The sequence below is a fragment of the Furipterus horrens genome, unplaced genomic scaffold, assembly GCF_987537825.1.
Source record: "Furipterus horrens unplaced genomic scaffold, mFurHor1.1.pri manual_scaffold_10, whole genome shotgun sequence".
NCBI lineage: Eukaryota > Metazoa > Chordata > Mammalia > Chiroptera > Furipteridae > Furipterus > Furipterus horrens.
The window spans coordinates 79,044,738-79,070,489 of record NW_028327180.1 but is presented as its reverse complement, the minus strand read 5'-3'; the positions used below and the strand labels follow the sequence as shown (position 1 = coordinate 79,070,489).

Below are 25,752 nucleotides of genomic sequence, written 5' to 3'. Positions count from 1 at the left end.
ATAGAACAATAATAAAATGTTTTTAAAAACTAAAAATAACAGACATACACAGTTGCTCTGGCTGGTGTGGTTCAGTGGATTGAGTGCTGGCCTGCAAACCAAAAGGTCATTGGTTCAATTCCCAGTCAGGTCACATGCCTGCATTGTGGGCCAGGTCCCCGGGTTGGGGCATAGAAGGGCAACCAATCAATGTATCTCTCATACATCAATGTTTCTCTCCCTCTTTTCTCCCTCCCTTCCCCTCTCCCTAAAAATAAATAAAAATAAAATCTAAAGAAAGAAAAAAAAATGCATTTCATAATAGATACAGAGAACAAGTGGCCAAAGAAAAAGACCAAATGCCCTATTTACTTACACTTTTATTAATAAAGACAACAGAAGAAGGATGAGGTTTCAGTATTTTATTCAAGTTTTATTTTAAGTGATGTTAATTACAGCATTTGAAAGGGATGATCTAATTCCACACAATGGAAGACTCTACGATGTACCCATTAAACTGCTAAAAAATAAACTGAGTGGCGAGAATACAACAGAAGTCTAATTTAGGTTCCAAGTGTTGTCACCATGTGCTTACAGTCATAGAGACTCTTCCCAGCTTGCAGCTGGAGCTCTTAGAAGCTATTTCATACTCTGGTGCAAGGGCAAAAAACCACAACGTGAGAGGGAATTAAGTCCTGAATTATTGGCTTAATCACATCCACCTTTTCCACCCCAAAATGGCACAAAAGAAACATCTACCACACCCTGCAGACTACTTTTGGTGTAAAAGAGGTGATGGACTGGGGTGGAAACAGGTTGTGAAGATCTGTCTTAAAAAAGTCCCTTCAGATGAGTTTGTACACACCATCAAACAGTGAACCTCTCTCAGTTAGGGTAGGAAATCAAGGTTCAATTCTCAGGAAGTCACAATTTCATTCATTGAAGCAATACAAATTTACAAAGTGCTTACAAATCATCAGCTTCCACTTGCAGCCACTTCTAGATAAAAAAAGAAACCTGACATCTCTAGAGGGGCTGCCAAGGCCCCCCAAGTCTACAGCTGAAAGGACCTTTTTTGGACTCGGGTTTCTTCTGTACCTCTGAAAGGGTAACACCTTAAAGCTGAATCATCTTTAAACCTGGAGGTCTAACATGATATTTAGCAATACTTGCATCCCAGACATACAACATTAAAAGGTACACTACATTCTGCAAGTAGCTATGCTGCAAAATAGTTTAAAATTAAACGATTGTACAGTCTTCATTTATGCTTGAAATTCCAGTCCTAGACCAAGCTTGTGGCCACCCGCATTGACATTCTTGCCATCCAGCAGCGCTGACAGCGTCAGTTTGATACCTGCAGGGGGGAAAGCAGGGAAAGGAAAGGGGGAGGTATAAAAGTTAACACACGGAGGAATGCTGGAGCACACTGGCAAAAAGACACCAAATTCAAAACCTGCTCCAGCTGGGTGGCCAGGGGCAAAACCACATAGCCCTTCAAGCCCTGTTACTTAATACCACCCAACTAATTAATAGGTAGCCTAGAATGAGCTTATATAACAATCAGTATTATTCCACCGCCTATCCAAATCTACTCCAGGGACACCACATTCCTTTTTCCTTTCATCGTCTCCTGCTACCACTAATTTCTCTACCATTGGTCCCATGCAGTAAGCTTCTTCAGAAATAGCCCCTTGAAATGAAACCCTAATCATGAATCAGACACTGACATCCTACACTCCCATTCACGGCATGTGCACACACACACACACACGATACATTCCCTAGAATAGCTTGATACTGACATCATATAATCTGAGATTACCAGGATTCAAAGGCCCAATTTATCCAAAATAATCCCAAGGTGTATCAGCTCCTGCGGCTCTAACACACCAGGGACTGGCCTAGCAAACTGTGTAGAGGACACCTGCAAACCAGTTTTACCATGAAGATGACTTATGGGCTGGTTTTAAGAACCTGCTGGAAACGAGTATCAAGCATTATATACACAGGTGGAGGATAACCAAAAATGTAACATATGATAACCTGCTCTTTTTCTCTCCTACTCACTACTTCTCCTATTCTCTGCATGTTTTATAATGACTGCACACCTTCATAAACACTTCATTATAAAACTTAATAGACACTCACTTATAATGTGCTATACAGGCATTTTATAAGCAATAACATAAAGCAGCAACCACAATTTTGTTTTAAGACAAAGAACTAATCTCACACACGGCCAATACATACCTGGCTTTAGTGTCTGAGTGTATCCGAGCCCGATCAGGCTGGAGTTGTTCACTTTAGCCTGGTAAAAGGAAACAGGGACAGAATGAAACTGCTCAGTACTTCACAGTTCTGTCTCTGAAATAAGTGAGAACTTTTTACTCAATCAACTCTGAACTTCAGAATCAAGTTCTCTTTTTCCAAGACTACTTTGTTTATGGGATTCATTTAATTCACTATGAACTATATCAAATTTGGGAGATTGGTCTCCGAAGAGAAACTCAACACAATTTTCAATTAAAATGAAATTCTTATTTCCATTTGATTCCTGAAGGTATAAATGCCCGGTTTCATTTATACTGAGGAGGTCTGTAATCAAATTATAACAGGTGAGGACACTGATTTATGGGCAGAGAGATAAAAGGCTCTCTTGTATGGAATATTTCTTCAAGATTTATTTGTTGTGATAAGGGAAAACAGAGCAAATGTTAAGACGGGGTTTTGAGGCTTTCTTTTTTCAAGGCAGAGAACACTATTAGAATTTTCATGAAAAAGAGAAGCAAAAATCATATTGCCCTGGAAGTTTAGCACTGACAAGTCTAAGTTTAAAATGGATATTGGAGCAAGAGAATGACCTAGCCAATCATTTCAATTTCAGCACTCAGTGAATGCTGATTAATAATTAAGTTCAAGAAAGCCGTTGAGTCCATAGCAATTTTGCCCCATTCTTCTGTCAGAGTTGTAGGGAAATCTGGGCCTCTCCCTGCCCCCTTTCTCGTGAAATAAGGAGGAATCAGGAGCAGAGCAAACTCAGGCCACAAAGACACCGAGTCCCAGTAAAAGGTGGGCTGCTGAGGTGCACGTTTTCCAGCCCAAATGCTATTTTCACACCTGACCTCTCCTATCAGCGAGAGCAGACCAGGGGAAAGGAAGGCCTGCAGGCAGTCAGTGCCCCTTCTAACTGTTCCTTTTTGCTCCTATCACCCAAAGAACAGGCCCCTTTTCCTTTGTTTTTTACATGCCTAACACAAAAGGAGCCAAGTTCAGTTTCTATTTCAGGAGACTTAAAATGGGCTGTCTGTAAATTACACAACTCAGCCCAGAAACCACCCTGCAACATGAGATTTCCTCATCCACACACCCCCCCAAAAGGCGGTGCAACCGGCAGTTCCCTATGACAAGAGACTGAGCTCGACCGGATTTAATGCAAAAACTACACAGCAACCCAAGAGCCCATGAGCCATGTTACAGGGTCCGCAAGGTAAGATGCCAACTGCCCAACACCAGGGCCTGTTTTCTTAACATGCAATACAAGAGCTGGGCGAAAGGATGATAAAGGAGGGAGGAAATTAGCACTTAAAACCTTAGCATTCAAGGGAACGCCATTTTCAGTCTGCAGCATGGAACAGGAACTGCTTAAAGGAGATGCTTCAGTGAGCCAGCCTAGGTCAAGTCTAGGCCCCAGCACTCACCAAATGTCTGCCCTTGGGCAAGTTACTCAACTTCTATAAGCTTCTGGTTCCTCATTTGTGATAACATGGATGGGATAATTAAAAAAAAAAAAAAAAAAAAATACCCGCACCTAATTCAAAAGGGTTGTATAAGAAATACAGTAATCCACATATAATGGACTCCACACCATGCCTGGCACCCACAGAAGGTACTATTACTATTAGCGGTTTCCTTATTTTGAACTCTTCACAGTGAGAAAATCTCTAGCCAAACCATGGAACCCCAGCAATTGAGAATGATTCCAACCTAAGGGTCAGGTGGGGCCAGGCGGGGCCTGACTCCACAGGTACCCACCGAGAAGCAGGCATCGGGGTCGATCTGATACTTGGCTGCTATTCCGAAGCGAGTGTTACTGTTTCCTGCCGTCCAGGCGAGATTGACGGCGGTCTCCAACTTCTTGTTCACCTTCTGATAAATGGAGCCACCAAACTCCGTCCCGTCGTTTCTGCAAACAAGCACAGCACAGATGCCCAGCCGCCCAGGAAGGCAGGCTGCAGCGGGGCAGAGCTGCCCAAGTCCAACAGAGGGCAGGGATACAGTAAAAGGACAGACCTGATCACAAAGCAGGTACCAAACTGCAGGAGGCCCCACAGGAATGGGACAGACACCAGGCGGGGAGGTTCGGAGGAAGGGAAGGCTATTTCAACCATCGCTGGGAAGACCCAAAGGCAGCTCAGTCTGCGCTGAACTAGAATTTGCTTCCAAAGTACTCTTTAAAAATAGATGCAGCCATGAGGGCATTGGGATTCTGGATTCTGAGTGATTTCTTTCTTCTGCTGCTAATGTTGTTACTTTTGTTTAAGTGTTTCTATCATAAAAATAGTTAAGGGAAGGGAGGCACATGAGATAAGAACAGAGCCAGAAAAGACACGCAATCCTGGGACAGGGTCCTCAGTATACACTGTTGGTCCATGTGGCAACATGTACAATCCTGGTAGCATTTGAAAGAGAGCTACTTGCTACTTATAAAATGTTGCTGGTCTTTCAAAATAAAGTGAAACCCAGCCGCCCAGACTCCTTCCTCGCTTCCAAACACACCATACTGACTCCAGCCTCTGGGAATAGGCCCTTCCCCTCCCTGATGTTCTCAACATAAATAAACATTGTCAAAGTTCTGCATCATCATTTTGGCTGTTTCCAGTGGAAATGGCACTGGAAACCATTAAAGCAGAGCCCATATGCTTTGGAATCTGGAGCTTAGAACTCACTAACCCAAAACAAATTATTTGCAAACTCTGCTTCTTACCAATATAATCTCCCTAAAGTAGGTGCTCAGTAAATATATTCAAAATTCTTATATTTTCCCCTGAAATTCAGCCAGACAGACACTGTACTTCCAGAAACTACAGGCACCACCTGGCTTAAAGGCAATCCTGATTTCTTCAGAAGTCCCAACATACTACAAAACAGCCATTTATCAAAAATAGTAGACTTGAGGTCAGTTGGACATCATCTCACAAAGCGAAAGGTCACCGGTTTGATCCCCAGACAGGGCACATGCCTGGGTTGCAGGTTTGGTCCCCATTCGGAGCTACAGCAATGTTTCTCTCCCTCTCTTTCTCCTTCTTTTCCCCTCTAAAATTAAATAAATAAAATCTTTTAAAAAAAGAAAAAATATATATTTGAGTGGCTATGACTCGAATGGGGATATTTAGTTTTTTAAAAAATCAGATTTTTCTATATATTCTAAAACCAGCAATACAGCCTTCCTGTACTGAGCTCTCAAAACCATAAAGAGAGGGAACACATTCATATTCCTCTCTATGGAGCACAAAGACAGTCTGTTCCACATCTGGGCCTCAGAAAGCGCAGGGCAACCCAGACTAGCTGTGTCAGCTGATTCCGTGCCAGGTCCCCAAATTAGCCACATCCACTTCTTAAAAATCTCAAAGCTCAGGTACACAGGGAAAACAGCACACAGCCATTGTTCTTCCTAAACTGGTGCCAACTCCCAATTCCAAACAAAGGAAGCCCTTTCCATTTCAATCAAAACTCTAAATTAAAAAACACATCCATGCTTGTGATCATTTTCCTATGACTTTTTGTATGTTACCTTTTTTCAATTTACATCACCTTTTTGCCCCCTTTTGGTATACTTTTCTATGAGTTTTATCACGTGTACAGATTCAAGTGACCGCCACCACAATCAGGATACAGAACAGTCCCATTCCCCAAACTCCTTGGTAGTCACAACCTTCCCCGCCCCCCCCCCCTGCCCCGAACCACTGGACTGTCCATCTCTCTAGTTTTCCTGTGACTTTTTTAGTTTTAAAAGACTCAAAATTTAGGCCCTGGCTGGTGTGGTTGGTTGGGCCATTGTCCTGCAAATTGAAAGGTCCAATTCCCCGTCAGAGTACATTCCTGTCCAGGCACATACAGCAGGCAACCGATCGATGTTTCTCTCTTACGTCAATGTTTCTTTCCCTCTCTTTCTCCCTCTCTTCCCTTCTCTCTATAAATAAATACATAAAATCTTAAAAATAAAAATAAAAGACTCAAATTTATTAATAATATTTATGATACTATATTAATTAATTATAGAAACTTCCTCAAAAAAATGTATTAATGGAAATATGATTCATTTATACACTACAGTTTACTTGTCTTTAAGTTTCAGAACTTACTTCTTTAGTGACCTCTAGTGGAAAGAATGAAATTTGGTCAAGTTGTACCCCATCTGTGCCACAGGTTAGTTCCTCACGTCTACTGGGAGTTTATGGATGAAATTTTTGTTTCCCCTAACCTGAATCAGCACTCCAACTCTCAAGTTTGATTAGAACGGGCTCTCTCTAAGCTAACCTATAATTTTCCCTTCCCTTCACTACAGTGTCCAGGAATTAACAAACTTTTAAATTCTCCATCACGCAGAGGACACTATTTAACTGAGAAAACCATCTCCTAATTTGTCTCCCAAGCCTGGGTTCCAATAAGCACAGCAAGCTGAGCCTCACAGGCAACATACAGAGAAAGAGAGACAGCTTTACCCCGCCCCTTTCGGTAACTAAAACCAAAAGGACCTCCAACGTCCATAACACTACAGGGAAGGGACACTTCTCTGGACTGACCTCACACTCTTGCTGTCACCGATCAGTCATTCTGTGAGTACCAGGGGCAGAGTTTACGGTTCATAGAACACAAAGAACCTAGGTCACTCAGGAGATGGTTAGGTGGGACACAGAAAAAGAGGAACAGTACATTTGGCTCATCTGATACCAATAAACTCACTTTACAGTGATTAAAAATTGAACTTAGGAAACAATCATGAAGAACAATCCCCTACTGCACACTCTCGCACGCCCACACTCACACACACTTACACATTGGTGTGAAGCTGGAATTCATCCGTCTTGTAGCCAACCGCAAAGTTGCTCTGGGTCACTCGAGACTTCGCGGTCTCAAAATTCATCTGGTAGCCCGCCAGCCAGCCCTCATAACCCAGCACCAGAGCACCTCGGATTGAAGGCCCAGCAATGTCGAAATCCACGTCGCAGCCCAGATTGATGTGCTCCCGTTTGTACCCTGTCTTGATTTTAGCATTCTTTTTCCTGAAGGAAAGGAAATTGTATTAAAATCAGAAGCTAACTCACCTAGAGACAACCATACCAAAAAATGAAAATTTTAAAAAAAAAATTCCAACCCTGGCTGGTGTGGCTCAGCGGACTGAGCACCAGCCTGCACACCAAAAGGTTACTGGTTCAATTCCCAGTTAGGACACATGCCTGGATTGAGGGCCAGGTCCCAGGTGGGGGTATGCAAGAGGCAACCACACACTGATATTTCTCTCCCTGTCTTTCTCCCTCCCTACAAATAAATTTTTTTTTAATTTTTTAAAAAGGAATCAAACATTGCCTCCACCTTTCCTACACTGACTATATCTCAAGGTAACCAAATAGTTGATAAAACATTTCTCTATATCGAAATACTCCAGCTGACAAATGAAAAAGGAACTATCGCCCATTTGCAGCCCCTAATGAGTGGATCATGAATGGCACAAACACGCAGAGAGAAAATCAGGCCTTCTCTCTGCAGCCGCATGGACACGTACAGCTCCACGTATTTCAGCACCGCCCCCCAACAGAAACATGAAGAAGCCTCTACAGTTACCAATTCACAGCAAATATGGAGGACAGGAGACCAAGTTAAATGACATCACAAAGATAGAAACAACAAAATTCATATGTAATTCTACAGGATAAATGATCTAGTTTCAACAAATAAACTGCAAGGGAAAAAAAACAAAACAGGAGAATCCAAAAATTAAAGAGTTTTAGGAGCCACATGAACCAAGTCTTTTTGCAATTTTACATGGAAAATTTTTGATTCTCTAAGAAAATTATCATGAAATCATGCAATCTGAACAGACTAGAGATTTGTCTATATTAAGGAATTTTTTACAATGCAATGCTATTAGGATATGCTTTTATAAAAAGGAATCTTCTTTAAAAATACATATTAAAATGCTTACAAACAAAATTATGTGATATATTATTTACTTCAAAATAATCTGCAAGTGGGAGGGATTAATTATGAAAATATAAAATAAAACATGATTGGCCACAAGTTGATAATTATTAAAGCTGGATAATAGGAACATGATAAGGGTTTAATATACTCTTCTGCATTTTTTTATGTTTGAAATTCTCCACAATAAAAAATGTGAAGGTTAAACATCCCAAGTCCTCAATGAGACAAGAATTTCAGAAGTCATAGTTGAAGATAAAGCCATGACCCTTCCCAAGTGACAAAGAAACCTACAACTTTTGTTCAAGTTGCTTCTGCACATTTTCACAAGCTTCAAAGGAAAGGCGTAACAACCGAACCAATTCTCTCTCCATAAGAAAAGCTCAGACCTATTAGGGTTGGCCTGCTCTTTGCGGGAAGAAGCCCAGATTTTGGCCAAGCATCTCACTGGCACCAGGTGGGGCAGGGTGATTGATGAAAGGACAGCTGCTCAGAGGCTGACGTTTAGGAAGCCATGGAGACCAAGAAATGTAAAAACGGGGCATCATATAACAACAAGGTAAAAAGCAGCTGTTGACCACAAAGTGTGACGCGTGTGGCAAGGCCTCTGACCACTGGATGGCATACACAGCACTTCCACACAGTGTCTCACTGGGTTCTGGCCAAGGACACGAGGTCCCCGGATAATGGGCAGTGCTGCGGCAGTGATTCTGGTTTCTCTCCAGGGTTCTGTCTAATGTGGCATTCCACTGCTCACTATTTAAACAGCAGGGCTAATGTGGCAAGCACCCGAGAGAGGCATGACTCTGATTTGTGCTTGACACGGTGGCTTTATCTGTGCTGGGCACTCAGTGTGGGCACTGGTCCCTAGAGGAAGCCCGTAGCCTATCCCAGATGTGGCCTACCCTCATCTCGTCACAGAGGCCAGGGCGCCTTCCTAGACTATACCCTTCAGTCGCTCTGGAGAGCCAGCTTTCATCTCCAGTCTCCATCAGGTCATCAAAACCTTCCTCAAATACCCAGCAAAATGTGTACACCTCACGCCCACAATCTGGGTTTCCAAACACCATTCTTCAATAAAAGGAGCCAAGGCTCTTTATAGAAATGGCTGCTAGAAGAACTAGGGAAAAGCAAGAAGATGAGCCTGAAACATCTTCTGAAGAACCTGAGAGAGAGAAGAGAAGAGAAGAGAAGAAGAGAAGAGAAGAGAAGAGAAGAGAAGAGAAGAGAAGAGAAGAGAAGAGAGGAGAAGAGAAGAGAAGAGAGGAGAAGAGAAGACGGGGGCTTGTCAAAAAAACACATACGAGGGCCCTGGCTGCTGTGGCTCAGTGGATTGAGCGCCAGCCTGCGAACCAAGTGTCACTGGTTCAATTCCCAGTCAGGGCACATGCCTGGGTTGCAGGCCAGGTCCCCAGTTGGGGATGCGCAAGAGGCAACCACACATTGATGTCTCTCCCTCTCTTTCTCCCTTCCCCCTTCTCTAAAAACAAATAAAGAAAAATCTTTTTAAAAAAAATAGAAATACATATGAGGTAAACTTGAAGGTGCTCCCAATGGCCATATCTGGGGGCGATATGAGTAAGAAAATAAATATCCATGAACTCATACTGATATAAATAAATAAGTGGTAAAATAAAAAAATGGCAAAGAAAGGAAAGCTCTTCCTTTTTAATAAATGAATCCCAATTAATAAATGTAGAAGGAATGATGGGAACAGAAAATCACCATTTGTCAAACAACTGTTGCAGGCAAACACCACCAATGGATACTACTATTTGTGAGTGGAAGTGTACGAAACAGAATATTTACATAGTCTCAAAGCATCTCCCCACAAGATACTTATCCTACAAACCTCCTGATATGGACATGAGACAAACTTACTTCTATGACTATCAAAACTGCATAACCTGAGGTTAACCATGAGAAAACATCAGACACATGTTGAAGAATTCTACAAAATAACTGGCCAACCCTCTAAAAGTGTCAAGAGCATGCCCTGACCGATATGTCTCAGTTGGCTGGTAGTCATCCTGCAAAGCAAAAGGTCACCGGTTTGATCCCCAGTCAGGCACATGCCTGGGTTGCAGGTTTAGTCCCCAGTTGGGGCGCATCCGAGGAGCAACCAATTGATGTTTCTCTCTCACATCGATGTTTCTCTAGCTCTCTTTCTCCCTCTCTTCTCCTCTCTCTAAAAATAAGTAAATAAAATCTTTGAAAAAGAATAAAAGTGTCAAGTTCGTGAAAGACAAAGACCGTTCCAGGAGACAGGGGAGACTTGACAACTAAATGCAATGTAGTACCCTAAACTGGATCACAGACCAGAAGTAAGACACCAGCAAGGCAATAGATTAGTTAACAGTATAGCAGCAACATAATTTCCTGGTTTGAATAATTATAGTTATGTAAGATGTTAACATTAAGAGAAGCTGAGTGAAGGATCTAAGAAAACACTACACACTATTTGTGCCACATTCTTGTGTTAAGTACAAAATATTTCAAAATAAAGAGTTAAATTAAATATAAATCTTTTCTCTTATATGTATTATTGCAGGACCCGGAAACTTCTCTGCAACCTCCAAAAGGTAGTAGGGAATCCCTTACAAATCCCAAAGGGTGCCATCTAGGATGACAGGTGAAGTCCTAGGCCACAATGTCCAGCATGTGGACACATCACCAGCCCCAAGTCCTATCAGAGATGCTCTCTGGATAAGTCCTCCCGTCAGGCCAGGGGGCTAGGCAGGAAGGGGACAAGCAGGAGGCAATACTGCTGCAGGAGAAACTCCAGCAGTGATGAGAACAACAGCAAATTCAGCTCCTGGCCAACGGGCTTCAGATCATCCATAACGAAGTTATAGAAAGACTATAACCTGCAGAGGCAGGAGCCCTGTCTGCCCCGCCCCTTATAGTCACCCTGCACCTAGTACAGGGTCTGAACTTGGGAGATTCTCCCTCCAATAAACACTTGTCAGGGGGTAGGGGTAGTAAAGGGTAAAGGGAGCCAAATATATGGTGACAGGAGATTATTTGACTTCGAGTGGTGGGCACACAATGCAATATACATATCTCGTATTGTAGAAATGTACACTGGAGGGCCCTAGCTGGTGTGGCTCAGCAGATTGAGTGCTGGCCTACAAACCAAAGGGTCGCTGGTTCAATTCCCAGTCAGGACACATGCCTGGGTTGCGGAACAGGTCCCCAGTTGGGGGCACATGAGAGGCAATCACACATTGATGTTTCTGTCCCTCTCTTTCTCCCTTCCTCTCTTTCTAAAAAATTAAATTAAAAAAAATTTTAAGGAAAGAAATATACACTGGAAACCTATATAATCTTAACCAATGTCACCCAATAAATTTAAATTTAAAGAAAAATAAATAAATAACCCTGGCTGGGTAGCTCAGGTGGTTCGATGTCTGCCAATATGCCAAGGTTGTGGGTTCAATCCTGGGCAAGGCACATAAAAGAAGCAACCAATGAATGCATAAACAAGTGGAACAAATCCATGTTTCTCTCTCTCCGCTCTAAAAATAAATAAATAAATAAAAATTTAAAGACACTTGTCTGAAGGGAAAAATAATATAGAATGACAAAAAATGAATTTCATAATGTCACTGAATTGTACACGTAAAGATGGTGAAGATGGTGTATTTTATAGGTATATTTTACCACAATTAAAAAAAAAAAAAAACTAAACAAATTAAGTACACACCCTTGAGCCTGTCATCAGTATGCAAAACAACCTTCCCCAGGCTTGAGAGACCACTGCTCTGAGCAGACAAAGCAAGCGTGTGCTCTAGACAAGAAGGATTCTTTGTGTAAGCACCAGCAGGTAAGGCAGACCAACTCACCATCTTGCCTCCTGAGGTGCCAGTAACCATCAAGCCCAATTTGTTTGTGGCTGGCGAGCCTGGGGAAAAAGTGTAGCCTCAGGAGCCACGTACTCTCGGTGCCCCAAGGAAGCTGGGGAAGGGGCCCGCCAAGCCTGAACTATGAGGCTGGCACCAGAGGCCAGTGAGTCCCTGCTTCCAAACATCGCCACTGCCCTACAGCTCGGCCACTTACACCACCAGCAGCCTCACCCACGTGAAATGGAGCGTAACTGGACCAGAATCATGCAGCCTCCGCGGCTGAGCCCAGCACCACAACCACAAATGGCGAAGACTCTCACTACACCGCTCAAGGTCCGTGCAGGGAAGGAAAACAGACGAGATTCTTACCCAGTGTTTGGTGAGAAGGATGAATCGAAGGTCAGCTTCAGTCCACGTGCAAGCTGAACAGAAAGGAAATTGGCCAGGAGGTTTAGTCACAAGGAGGCCAGCAGATGCCCGGGAGTAAAACCGCCCTGCCGCAGGTGAGCAGTACCTGGTCTTCCACCGTGACCTCAGTGCCCAGCGTGTTGTCGGTGTTCCACTTCTCCGTGAACGTCAGGCCATACTCGGTCCACCTGTACTTGGTTTCCAGGCTGCCCGTCACTTTGGTGGTCTCGGTGTTGGCTGAACCTGAGCTCGTAAATTCCTGTAAAGGAGGGAAACAGTCACGGCCTGCACACCAGCCCTTCACTTCGCATCACCATCCACCCCCAACAAACAGACTGCACTTCCCTTTACGCAAGAGGTGACACCTGAATGTGTGGGGGGAAAGCTAATCGTCTAATTCATTTAGGTCTCCCAAGAACAGAGGGGGCTAAAGGAACTGCTAACTAAAAGGATCTTATGGGGAATTCTTTACTAGGAGACAGCGTCCTTCCTCCTCTGTAACGCTTCAGTCTGTACAGGAGGACACTGCTCGCTCCCTCCCGCTGGCCTCCAGCCTAGTACAGAGAAGCAGCACGGAACTAAAGCTGACATTGCAGTAATTCAACCCCCAAATTCCCACCGTTACCACATGCACAATCTATAAAGGACTATCTAAGATTTTTAAAATAATTATGTGGCATTGAATACAGATCAATTGTGAAAGTAAGATACACAAGGAGCCCTGGCCAGTGTGCCTCAGTTGGTGGGAGGGTCATCCAGTAAACTGCAAGGTCGCAGGTTCAATTCCCAGTCAGGAAACATAACTAGGTTGTGGGCTCGATCAATGTTTCTCTCTTGCCTCGATGCATCAATATTTCTCCCCTTCTCTCTCTCCCTCCCTTTGCCTCTCTCTGAAATCATTAAGCCTGTCCAAGGGAAAGGAAGGGAAGGAGAAAGGGGAAAGGAAAAGGAAGAAACACAAGGAAAAATGAAACTGACACCTGTCCCATATACCTGTGAATGTTAAGAACAGCTGAACTGAGGGCCTATCTATTAGTGTGGTTCTCCTGGGCCACCCATCCCACAAAGGATGCAATGAATGTGACAACTACAAACTACCACAAACAAGAAAGTCCCTTCATTTGACTCTGCCACCCAGGACATGGCAGTTATTTATCAATCTACAATAAATACCCGTGTTCCATGAGGGTCAGACAACTCACCAGTCCATTCTCAGATTTTGTTTTCAACTCGAGTTTTATTAAGCCAAATCCTAAAGAAAGAAGACGGTAACTGTTAATCAGCTAACTAAGTAACTCGAGAGCAGCATCTCTGCCTCCCTTACGCTATTTCAGACACCACGAGCACAGAGGCCATGTCTCCGCTGCTGCCGGCCTGTGTGCAGGGTTCAGCTGCCATGGCACAGGGGCAGGCGGAACAGACACAGGCCCCACCTGGCCTCCACCTGGTCCCCACCTGTGCCGCCAGTGGAGTTGGAGAAAAAGGTGCCTGACAGTGTGGGCACGTGCCTAAGGATGAGCTAAATTTAGAACTCACACTCCACTGTGATGGTATCCACAGCGCCGCTCCCTGACTGGGAGACAGAACAGGAATGCCCACTTGTCTGCAGCAACTCACGAGCCTGCCCCTACTGGGTGCACAACCAAAACTGCTTTCCCATCCACAGCAAGCTTATCCTTTTTCCCTGATGTGAAAGTTCTGAGAGTTGACCAACCCAGGCCTCCCAACCTACAATGGGCAAAACGCCACACATGCCCATCTGGCCTGGGAGCTGAAAGGCCGCTCCATGCCACACTCACCATAGCCCTTGGTGAAGACGTCCCTGGCGGGTTTGCCAAGATCAATATACGTGGGAGGCACAGCCATGTTCTGCTATAAAAGAAGAACCACCAGAATAAATGCATTGGTAATCACAGAAAGTAATTTTCCACCAGTAAAAATTCTGAGGTATAATCATCAATAAAAGGCTCAGCACTGAGTCCCGGGCACTGGTTCTCTCCGGTGTGGACAGAAGCCTGTGCTGTCTCGTGCTTCCTTTTGTGGCCAGAGCCTGAGACACCCAGTAAGTTTTTGTTGACAGCAGGTCAGCCTGACTTTAGACCGCTTCCCCTCCTGAGCAGAGGCCAGCATATAACAGGAGTCAGTAAATATTTGCTGAATGAATGAATTGTCAAAGACACATTCCCATGAGCCAGCTACTTTACTGCATCACAGGACTCCTGCCAATAAAAAGTATCGTCTTACAAAATTTCAACTGCTAGGACATTAAATGCACTGAATAGAAATCAGAGCTTTTCACGGCGACCTATTTTCCATATGTGTCTGATTTCCTTAATCCAACAAATATTTATGGTGTGCCTAATATGTGCCAGAATGGACCCAACTTTTCACAAAACTTTTGCATCTTAGGGGAACCCACTTGTAGAGTATCATATTCCTCACTGGGACTATAGTAAAACCTGATCAGGCAACTCTTCACATGAAAGGCAATGTAAGCACATCCCCCAAAAAAATTTAATTTGAACATTTATTGAGCTCCAATGTGACTTTATTTTTTTTTATTTTATTTTTTTTTTATTTTGGTTTTTCAATGACTTTATTTTTTAAAACCAGCTATCAAAGTATCACTTGGGATTGTTGCATGTCACTGAGTCAGTCAACAAGCACTTATTAAGCACCTCAGTATTCAAGGAAGGCAACTAATTCAAACAGCCCTTGCTTAGACACATAGGTGCACAGAATTAAAAGCCTAAAGCCGGACAGCATCATCTGCATCTTCTCCATCCTCAAAGTCATTAGCTTGAAATTCAATTAACCTGAGGATGGTTCCATTAATTTGTAAAATACAGCAGACCTACATTACCAGACTGACTCTGCATACACCCCATCTGAAGTCACATCTACTCACATGAATAAACACCTACCTGGCCTGCTCCTGGGAGAACCCACTGAAAAGTGACCCAAGGGATCCCAGGGAAACAGTCCCACAACCGAAGTCCCAGTCCTGACCCAAACCAACTGCCCAGACCTTACAGGGAGTCCACAAAACCAGTGATCACTTTGGAAAAGGAACACCTATAAACTTCCACAATTTTACATTATGAAATTGTGGTCCAGGTCCTATTTTACTTTTTTCAGAGGTTTTGCTAATTCTGTCCCAACCCACTTGTGTGTCAGAGCAGAGGAGCAGCCGGTGAGCTGTTTACGCTATCCTATTTTTGTTGCTATCATTTCTTACATGTGAACAGTCTGGAACCACGGGCAGCTCCGTCCACATGAGGGTCAGAGCACAAAGAACATGAGGGAAGATCCATTTTTATGTTGCCCCCATTGGCTCTTTCAAGTCTAGAGACTCCCCTTCCACCCCAAACAAACCACATAGGCACACCCACCCCAGGGACAGCAGGAAACCATCCACTGGTCCTCCAAAATACCCCCAGCCTAAGGCATATGCCCCAGCGTGGCCCCCTCCCAGGAGAAGCAACGAAACAACCCTGGATAGAAGACTGAGGTAATGCAGCCCCAAGAAAATGTGCAGAACATCTCAGCAAGCCTCCCAGAACATTCTTCACCCATGCCAGTACTAACAGGTATCCAAGGACTTCAGCACTGCCTCCTCCCCAGCTGGGCCCCAAATTCAGTCCCAGGGTGAGGGGAGCGCAATCCGTCCAGTGGCATTATCTCTAGGTCAGCTAAGAACTCCCTGCACCCCAGGGTCCAGGGTCTTCCCAAGTACCCTCCCTGGCCCCAGGGAAAAGGCAGGAGGTTCATTATTTAATGTTCCCCAAATCTCCTGAGAGCATCACTAATCCCCAAAACTGAACAGGCAAAGCCACCTGCCAAAAACCACCTCATGCACAGCAAACATCACCCTAAGTACAGGTAACTAAGGAGATTCCCTTCCAAGGACAAAAGAGGTGGGACAGCAGAGGGAGCTCAGAAGAGGCCAGGCTCTCTTTGGGGCTCCAGGTCAGCACGGAATCCACTCCTGAGCCAGAGGTAACACCTATCAGGGGGGAAGGAGGATGACCCCTTCACTAAGCAACCCCCCAACTATCTGAGGGAAGGCCTAAGGCCGCTCTGCCTCTCTGAGTTCAGCGATTTTACAATTGCAAACATCAGCCAGAAAATGCCCATTGTACACAGTTCTCAACACCCGCTTCAAGAACAATTTTATTGTAGAAATAAATAATGATTCCATTCATGTTTTTCAGGCCAGCACTGGAGGAAAGGGAATTCAGCATTCTGCTTTCTCATTTAATCCACTGCCCACACTGACTGGGAGGCTGAACCCCGGCCCTGAGTCCTCCCTCTGCCCTGATCAGCTCAGCTCACCATCTGTCCCTACAGGGTCTACCCCACATGTCTGTGGAAGCCCGGCCTCCAGCGGCTGAGCATAAAGCAGGGCACTCTGGCATGGGAGAGCCGCCAGCCCTAGACAGATAGAAATCAGAAGACTGTCTTGGGGAAGGCAGGACCCCAGGTCTGGGCCTGGATGTTGGCTTCAAGGCACAGACTTATGAGCACAGTCCCCAAGGATAAGTGAGGGATGGGCAGAGCCAACTGAGCAGACCTGACTACAGTCCCCGAAGACTTTGAGGAGGACCGATAAATCACACCAGGAGACAGGAGTCCCTGGTTCCCCTCCACTGCCTGCCAGCCTACCTACCCAACCTTTCCCTGGCCGACCTTGAATAATTATGCAAGCTCCTCTCCAGCTCAGGAATGAAAATCCAGCCCATACTGGAAGCTCAGAGGGGAGAGATAGTGTATCACCCAGCATGGACTGCATAACACTTACATAACCTATCTTGGGGGGACAGATCCTCCTTGGCTGGCAGCTGCATGTCAGTGACAGCTGCTCTGCTCTCAGCCCCACCCCCACTACGCCCACAAATGCATGCCTACCCCCAAATCACACCTTCAACTCAAAGCATGCCAAAGCCTGTTATGCATACATTTATCCAAAACATGGAAAAAGGTATGTGTAGAAAGATGCCTAGGCCTAGCACATAGTAGGTACTCAATAAAAATGTCTGCTTATTGAGTAAATGTGCAATGAACATCAAAGTGTTTTTATAGTAGGAAAGGGGGGGAAAAAAGGAAACTAAGTATCTGACAATAGGGACTAAGTAATGACAATGTGACCAGGAAGCAGGAGCTCCCCTGGCAGCACCACCAGGGATAGGGGAGAGGAAGACCCACGACTAGCACCCCTGCTCCGACTCTGGCCGGAGGAGGGCTGATCTCAGGCAGAAGAGTCCAAGTGCCCTCAGAAGCGAACATGGCCACTCTGACCACAGAACCAAGCATGGACGTGACTCTAAGGGCCTTGGGGGGGGGCCTCTTTGGGGGTACCGACACACCTGTGTTTGGGAAACTCACTCAACCAACAGATTGGCAAAAACGTTAAGTGACAATACTGACTACTGGGGTGAAAAATGGTCACTCCATTCACGCCAAGTGGGAGTACTACGTACAGTGCAGCCCTTTTTGCAGCCAGTTGCTGGTAGTGCCTAAGTGGGCGTGCACAAACCCACCACAGTCCCCAGGGCACTCAAAGATGGGTACACGAGGATGCTCCCTGCAGTGTTCTTTGTAACACAAAACCCAAAACCAACCTAAATGTTGATCAAGAGGCAAACGAATGAATAAAAATTAAGGTACTTGCAAACTAAGGAGCACCGTGCATAAGCAAAAAGAATGAGGTGAATTTATACTTGGTGGCATAGAAAGGTATCTATGATACAGTTAAGTGAAAAAGGCAAGTCACAGAAAATTTGTAGTTCCATGGAATTAGAGGAAAGCCTTTTTATGTTCCCGCATTTGTGAATGAATGGAAAAGGCCGTGGAAGGAGCCTAGCCAACCAGCAAATGTGGCTGCCCCAGAGCTACTTCTGGAAAGGAAAGGGAGTTTAGGGAAGGAGTTGAGTTAAAATAGGATTTTCATTCCTTATTCTACTTCATTATTTAAGTTGATTATATATATTGATTTTTTTTTTAAGGACAGAAAATATAAAAATTCAACCAGTGTGTCTGACATGATCCATGCTGCCACAGGTCACACCCTAAAAGGTCGCTGCAGCAGGAGGACCAGAAGGAACAGCAACCTAGAAGGTGTCAACACTGGTTCCAGGAAGAGAATCAAACCACACTGAGATGGCAGGGTTAACAGGCAAGGCCGTGGGGGGGGGGGGGGGCGGCACATTCTACTCCCAGGTGACCACCTGTGGCTTTTGCCACCCAGCCCAGAAGGCAGGAATAGGGCAGAGCTCCCAGACCTTAGTCAGCGAAGGAGGATTGCCTGCGGCACTTGTTCAAAAGCCTCCTTCCCACCCTCTTAGCCTTTTGCTGCCTAAACGGCAAGTCCGCCTGCAGGTGCCATGGAGGAGAGTGGGCTTGCCCCCTGCACTGAACACCCCCCAGAGCCCCCACTTGAGGTATGCATGATCTTTTCTCAGCAGAGGATCCAGGCAGTGGAGCCCTGGTGCCTTCAAAGAGCCAGCCACCAATGCCATGGCTGACTCAGGGAGCGGGGTGGTCACGGTCCCCAAAGCTCAGTCAGGAACGGCTGGGAGGAAAAGTCTGAACACAGGTAACAAACACCCAGTGGGGTAAAAGACAACATCTCCAGCGGTAGAACTAAACACCATCAGGGTTCCCGGGCAGCAGTTCAGGGCCTGCTGGAAGAGGCAGGAGCCTGCAGCGGGTCCACCAGCGCCGGCCTTTCCAACTGCGTCACTTTGGACAAGCCACTTGTAACTTAATATTCCCAGGGTCTTGTTTTGCGCATCTATAAATGGACCTAAAAATAGTGCCTTTCCACCAGAGTTGCTGCAAGGACTGAGTTAATAGGTAGAGCATGGAGGGTTGCCCGGCACACAGTGGGTACTCAATGAATAGCAGTGGTAACCGCAATCCATTATTCTGGGTAGTCTTTGTTTGCCCCTCCAGACCTACGTTCCTCCTCCATCCTGCTCTATGCCTCAAGACCTGATCATTGTAGACTGTTATCAATGGGCTATGGTTGGCTCTGGCCAGCAGGAGGCATCAGCAGAAGATGGGAGTGACATTGGGGCAAGCATTCCCAGGCTCCCTTCCTGTCGGACCTTGGATGGGCAGTGACTACTTTCCATGACCCAAGCCCACAGCTCCTGCCAAGGGGCTCCTCCCAGTTCCAAAGAATCCCTGGAGCCCCACCCTCTACCCACACCTTTGCAAATGATCCCTTCATTATGCTTTTTTTTTTATTACCGTGTATGTATCTGATTCCTGCGAGGACCTCGACCAACAAGGCAATCGTCACAGTCACCATCACCATCACCACCCTAGATTCCCCTTGGGAAGGGAGAACCTCAGGAAAGCTTCTGGCTCTGCTGTTTCTCTAACACTCTGACCTCAGGTTGTTTGTCAGGGAAGACCTGGGCCAGCCTACAGGAGGAACATCAGACCCTCCCCCCCGCCAGGGATTAGTGCAAAAGCACCTTCCCCCTAATTCTGGGGACCAGGAAAATCTACTCGCCCAGCAGGAGGCCAGCCCAGCTCTGACAGCCAATCTGTAAGGCCAGCACCATCAGGAGCCTCCCCACATACTCCACCCCACACCTCCTCCTCACCAGCAAGAGGCAGCCCAGGAGAACAGCCCCAGGATGCTGGCAAAGCCCATGTCCCACGCTCTGGAAGCAGGTCTGTGTGCCCAGCACAGCTGTCTTCCCTTCCCCCTTCCACATCCGTCTCAGGCAGGGCAGCCCGGCAGGCAGTGCTTCTATTTTAATATGTGCCGGGAGCTGGGCCACCACCAGCACAGCCTTCCACAAGCCTCAAGAGAATGTAGCTGACTTGGGGGCAGCCTGCCCACCCACCCATCAAGAAGAGAAGGCCTGGGCTGGCAGGCAACATGCCAAGTTCTGGGCCCCAGGCCCACCCAGGGCTCCTCTATGATCTCAGGAACCTCAAGTTCCCTGGAGCCTCACACCTGGCCTGACACCCCAGGGTTAAAGGAGACAGTGCTGGGGCAGGTGGACTCGGGACTCAGGCAGCCCTGAGCTCCAATCCCACTCTACCACCCTCTAGATATGCAACCAGGGGCAAGCCACAACCTATCTGCACCTCAATTTTTCTTCGTCTCCAATATGGGGAAAGGGTACCCAACTCTGCATCACTGTGAAGACTAAAGTAGATTAATATAAAGCACTTAGTACAATGGCTGGTACCTGATAGGTATGCAACAAGCACAGGTATTTTATTACAGGCTTTCATTTTATGTATTTCTTGTTATAATAAGGGCTGCTGTGTAGGCTGCCGAAAGGTCACCCTGAATCACAGGGTCCAGAGTCCTCCCTGGCTATAATAAGTTATTGTTTAGCTGCATATTGTCCAGCCAGGTCCTGGAAGAATGTCTCCCACCTCATCCCAGGAAAACTTACCCTTCTGATAGACACACAGTGCCACTGACCTGGTGTGAGTGTGACTCCACTGACAGCTAGCCTCCACGCAACTATGGGCATGCTCAATCTCTTCAGTGTAAGAGAGTAACTTTCCCTCTGAATAGCAAGTCCTACTTCTCAAAAGGCGGTCGCCTCTACAGTGCACTCCTCACACTGTCCCCTTGGAGGGACCCCTGCAGTGTGAAAGCACAGGAGCTAGCCAGACCAGGCCTGAGTCCCAGCTCCACTCCTGTGGAGCTGTGTGGCCTCGGCTGGCTACCTCACTTCTCTGTGCTCAAGCCTCTGACTTGTGAAATGAAAGCAATAGTCCCTCCCTCCCAGGGCCTATAAAATGGCGGACTCACTGTCACACATCAGTCAAGCCCCCAGGGCGGTGCTGAGCAGGCCCTCAATAAACAATGACTGTGAAAAACTGAGGAACAGGAAAAGTAACTTGACCTGAACTGGACCCTATGACTCAGACAGAGCTGAGTTGGGAGTTCAATCTGCTCTCCAGGATTCTCCAGCACAATTCTGGTCAAAGGGCCGAGATTCCCATTCACTCTCACCCCACTCCACCCTCAAGAATGAGCAGGAAATTGGAGCACCCAGCTCAAGCCCAGCTGAAGGTCTGCTGCTCCCCTTTCTTCAGCAGCTAGCTACCAGAGCAGGCTGGTGGGGGGCCCAAGGCCACAGCCCGACTGAGTAGTAAAGCGCTGCCTTCAGGCTTGGCTGGCTCTCAGGTACAGACATGCCTCCTTGTCACAACCACCAAAGATGTCACACTGTGAGAAATTCCATCAAGGGCAGAGTGGACCTCAGTGCCTCAGTAGCATTTTACCGCTAAAGGTAGGGGTAAATGTAACCCATTACCACCAGCTCGGAGGTCACTGTCCACACCTGCCTAGTGTCCAGCAGGACTAGCGGCCCACAGGCAACTCCTTACTACAAACAAGTTCCCCTGAGCCTCCATGTTTGTATCTACAAATAGCCCCTGCCTATAGCCTATGGAACAGCAGAAATAAAACTAAGTAACCAATTGAGAGCAGCCCCCTCCCCAAGGTCAAGCTCTTTATTCAGGCCAACTCCAGCAAAAACCATCAGAGAGGGAAAACGCACCGGGCCCAAGGCCTTTAGGAGAATTCCCATTCACCCACATTAGCCCTGCAAGCCCAGAAACACCAGTACCATGAGTTTCTCCCAGGACTTGGGAAGTCACAGAATGAATACCTGTTTAAAGAAGCAGTTATTCCAAATAAGAAACATTTTTGCCTCTCGCTGCTCTAGGGCTATACACACTGTTGCAGCTCTGTAACTATGTGTGACTCTCGCTGGGCAAGGCTACTTTCTGGGAGTGAGATGTGTGTCCCTCAAAAAGACTATCCAGGATCAAGGGACTATGGTCTGGGCCTGCAGCCATTATACAGCCATTCAATCACTCCAAAGACTTAATGAGCACCTACTATAAGTCACATGTTGGAAGGGCAGAAACTACCATGTCAATAGCATGAGTCAACTCTTAGATAAAAAGCAAGCGCATTTACGCCACAGAGCCTTCTCAAGGCCCTACTGTGGGCCAGGTCCACCATCCCAGGCACTGAAAACAAAGCTGCACAGGGCTTAAGGCCATGTCCAGAGCTGGGAGTAGAGAGCAAGACAGGCCCTAGGCAGTCTGCCCTGGCCCTGCCAACAGCATGTCAGGCAAAGTAGCCCATTTCCCTGGCTCCTCTGGAGAGAACTGTCAACAGGTTGGGTGCCTGGGGTGGAACAGGCCTAGACTCAGCCCAGGTCTGCACCATATTCAACTTCTTGCTCCAGCCTGACCCTGTCTGTCTATAAACTTAAAGGAGCTTTCACGAATATCTTGAAAATTCCTGAATACCTGGCACACAAATGCTTAATAATATCTAATGTTTAAATTAACAGGGGCTACGTTTATTGACGCCTTTCCTGAACACGACTGGAGTAAACATGTCTACCAGGGATAGGTCAGATCCTCCCCAAAAAGCACCAAGGGTAAGTGTCAACGCTTCTGCTGAGGCCTTCTTGCCAGGCACTGTTCTGAAGGCTTCACTTCCATCCATTCATTTTACTCTCCCCAAAAACCCAACGAAAAAGAGGTGTAATTGCTCCCACTCCACAGATGGGAAAACAGGTGTGGTATCCTCCCAGCCGTGTGACCTTGGACAAGTCAGTAGGGCTGCGGGCCTCAAACCCAAAGGGCTCTGAACCAGTTTCATGAATGCCACATTTGGTTAATAAATGACGGACCGAAACAGGAATCTTTCCTAAGGACAGAGAGGCCACATTGCTCTTGCGGGGCCTCCTTGTCTTAGGCCAAACCACATGCCCCGGCACCAGGCCCTTCTGCCTAAGTCGACTCTCGGCCTCCTGTTCCACCCTGATGGCGCTGGCACGCGCGCGCAGTGCTCAGCGCCGGCTTCTCCCGGCGTGGATCCGACAGGGCGTGAGGTGCTGGGGGCGCCGGGCCGTGGTCGACCCGTGAGCTCACCCCCGCGGAGGCAGCATGGCCCGCACCGGTCCGTGGGCTCCGCCCGGCGAGCGTGGGTGGCGGGCGCGTCCCTGCCCAACCCGCGCGCTGGCGGGATCGAGGGCCAGAGGGCGCCGCCGGAGAAGGTCACCTAGACCGGCAGCCGGCCGGGCCTCCACGAGACGGCCCGTGCCCTTCCAACAGCGAGTGCCCGCAGGCTCTGGCCCCCGGCCGCAGGCGCCTCCAGATGTCCGGTCTCCCGTTCCCCCGCCGGGGCCCGCTCGCCGCCCGCCCGCGCGGCCTGTTCTGCCCGCAGCTGACCCGGCAGGCCTGTGCGGGCCGCTCCCGCTCCCTCCCGGGCCCTCGCCTGTCCTTGCCCCCCATCTCCTCCCCCTCCGCTCCCCAGAGGCCCGGAGCACGGCCCGGAACACGGCCCGGAGCAAAGGCAGAGCCCCGGCCTCTCTCCACTGCGCCTACCTCAGAGAAGGTGACGGAGGGCTCAGCGGCAGCTACGGTGGGGACTGCGGTGCAAGGAGCCCAGCGAGCAGCGGGCCGAGGGCGGAGCGGCGGGACGGCGGCGGCGCGGACCCGCCCCGACTCTGCGCGCCGGCCCGCGAGCTCCGCCCCAGGGCCCGCCCTGGACACCGCCCAGTCCCGGCCCGGCTCCGGGTTCGCTGAGGAACCGTGCCGCGTGCGCTTGGGCACGGGTGGTGGAGCTGAAGTGCACTCGTGTGCGTGCGCAGCGCCACGCGTGCGGGCCACCCGTGCCAGGCAGTCTGCCGGAAATCCCGCGGGTCTGAAGTATCCAGGGCGTGGGGGCGGGGGGTGCTGGGGTTCGATGAGGGTGTCCGGGGATGCCCTGCGGTGGTGCAGACGGCGGAGTCGGGCGACTGAGGACAGCACCCTCCCCCGGAGTTGATGTGGCGGGTGGCCGTGGACCTGGGAGGCCTAGCTTGGGTGGATGAGGTGACCCCCGAGTACCCCCAGCAAAGCCCGCACGGGGCATTAAATCGGGCCCCCAGGGAGGCGCGAAAACAGAGGAGCGGACACGGACTGTTGCTCCTGCGCCCTCAACACCTGTTTCCGGCGTCGCTGACCCTTCCTCAAGCCAAGCGCGGATCGCCGAGCCCTGCGGTGGCCCAGAAAACTCCCCTATGCGCCGAGTTTGCACTCCAGATTAGCAGTTTTCCCTGGTAGCGAAGCTGCCAACAGCCATTTTTGGAACATTTGAGAAGTGAAAAAAAGCAAACTGCATTTTGCAAGAGCGTCTGCTGGGTCTCACGGCGCGCCGACGTACCGCAGGTTCCTGCCAGCTGGGGGCCGCTCGAGTCCTGCCTCCCCGCGGAGCTCCGTTAAAGAGTCTGGAGTCACCCCGCTACGCTTAGGCGGCAATCTCGTATCAATGGCATCCTGCGCAACCTCAAGCTGACTTTTCCAAGGACTTCAACAACTAATGAATTTGTGGCTGGATGAAGATTCTGCAAGACTCGGGGTGTCTAGGGCCCGGTAGAGGAGGCTCCGGGGTACAGAAAAAGGACAAGAGCTCACAACCAGCTGTAGCACAAATTAAAGGAGCAGGCAACTAAGACGAGCGAAGATGCAGTCAGGGCAGGCTACTGGAAAGAAGTGGCAGCTTAAATGGGAAAATAGCTACTGGTGTTCCCGTAGGGGGTCAGGTGCTGAGGAAGAAAGTAGCTTGTGGGGAGGGTGCAGGCAGTGTTCCCTGTGGGGGGCTCAGGTCTGACTGAAAATGTGAGGCGGAACCCCTAAACCCCGTGATGTCCTGAAGAGTAAAGGACCCATGCTAGAACTCTCCCCAGACCCAGATGCTCCATGGAGGACTCTGGGCTTCCCAACCTGGTCATCCCCACAGGACACGCAAAGGCCCACTGCTGGAGAGGATCAGGCAGGGAAAGCTACAGAGTCACCCACAAGTTTGGGAGGACAGGGCCTCAAGGAGACAGGGCAGAACCAGATGGCTCTGAAGGATGATGGAACTCTAGAAACCTCACTAGACCGAGGAACAGATGCCAGGCCCTGAGTCAATGAAGCCCAGATGTGGCACTTGAACCAAATGTTCCCCTACAGCATCTCCCCGCCAACCCCCATTTCAGCACCCCCAATGTGGGCAGAGTTCCCCCCGCCCACCCTGCTCTTGTCCCTTAGAAAACTCTCCTAGCTGCCACTTCCAGATTAATCACTTGAGCAACCTTTGAGTCATTTACTGGCTGTATAACTCTGGGCAATAGGCCTCAGCTTCAACTTCAGAGGGTTCTTCTGAGTTTAAAATGGGTCATATAAGAAGCAAGCACTCAAGGACTTCCAGCCAAGATGGAGGCCTAGACAGACACACTGCATCTCTCTCCACAACTAAAAAGGAATACAGCTACCTCAAAACTAG

The 25,752-nt window shown here is 47.9% G+C and overlaps 1 protein-coding gene across 1 annotated transcript; it reads right to left on the bottom strand.

Annotated features, from left to right (window-relative positions):
* Positions 1-391: 391 nt before the first annotated feature.
* Positions 392-23,884, bottom strand: VDAC1 (voltage dependent anion channel 1). The gene is made up of 9 exons (XM_090288339.1): positions 23,829-23,884; positions 14,234-14,306; positions 13,637-13,686; positions 12,541-12,693; positions 12,396-12,448; positions 7,038-7,265; positions 4,015-4,165; positions 2,233-2,290; positions 392-1,336 (listed from the first exon to the last, which is right to left on the bottom strand). The coding sequence occupies exons 2-9, from the start codon at positions 14,298-14,300 to the stop codon at positions 1,245-1,247; spliced, it is 852 nt and encodes a 283-aa protein (XP_090144465.1). The 5' UTR covers positions 14,301-14,306; positions 23,829-23,884; the 3' UTR covers positions 392-1,244.
* Positions 23,885-25,752: the final 1,868 nt, after the last annotated feature.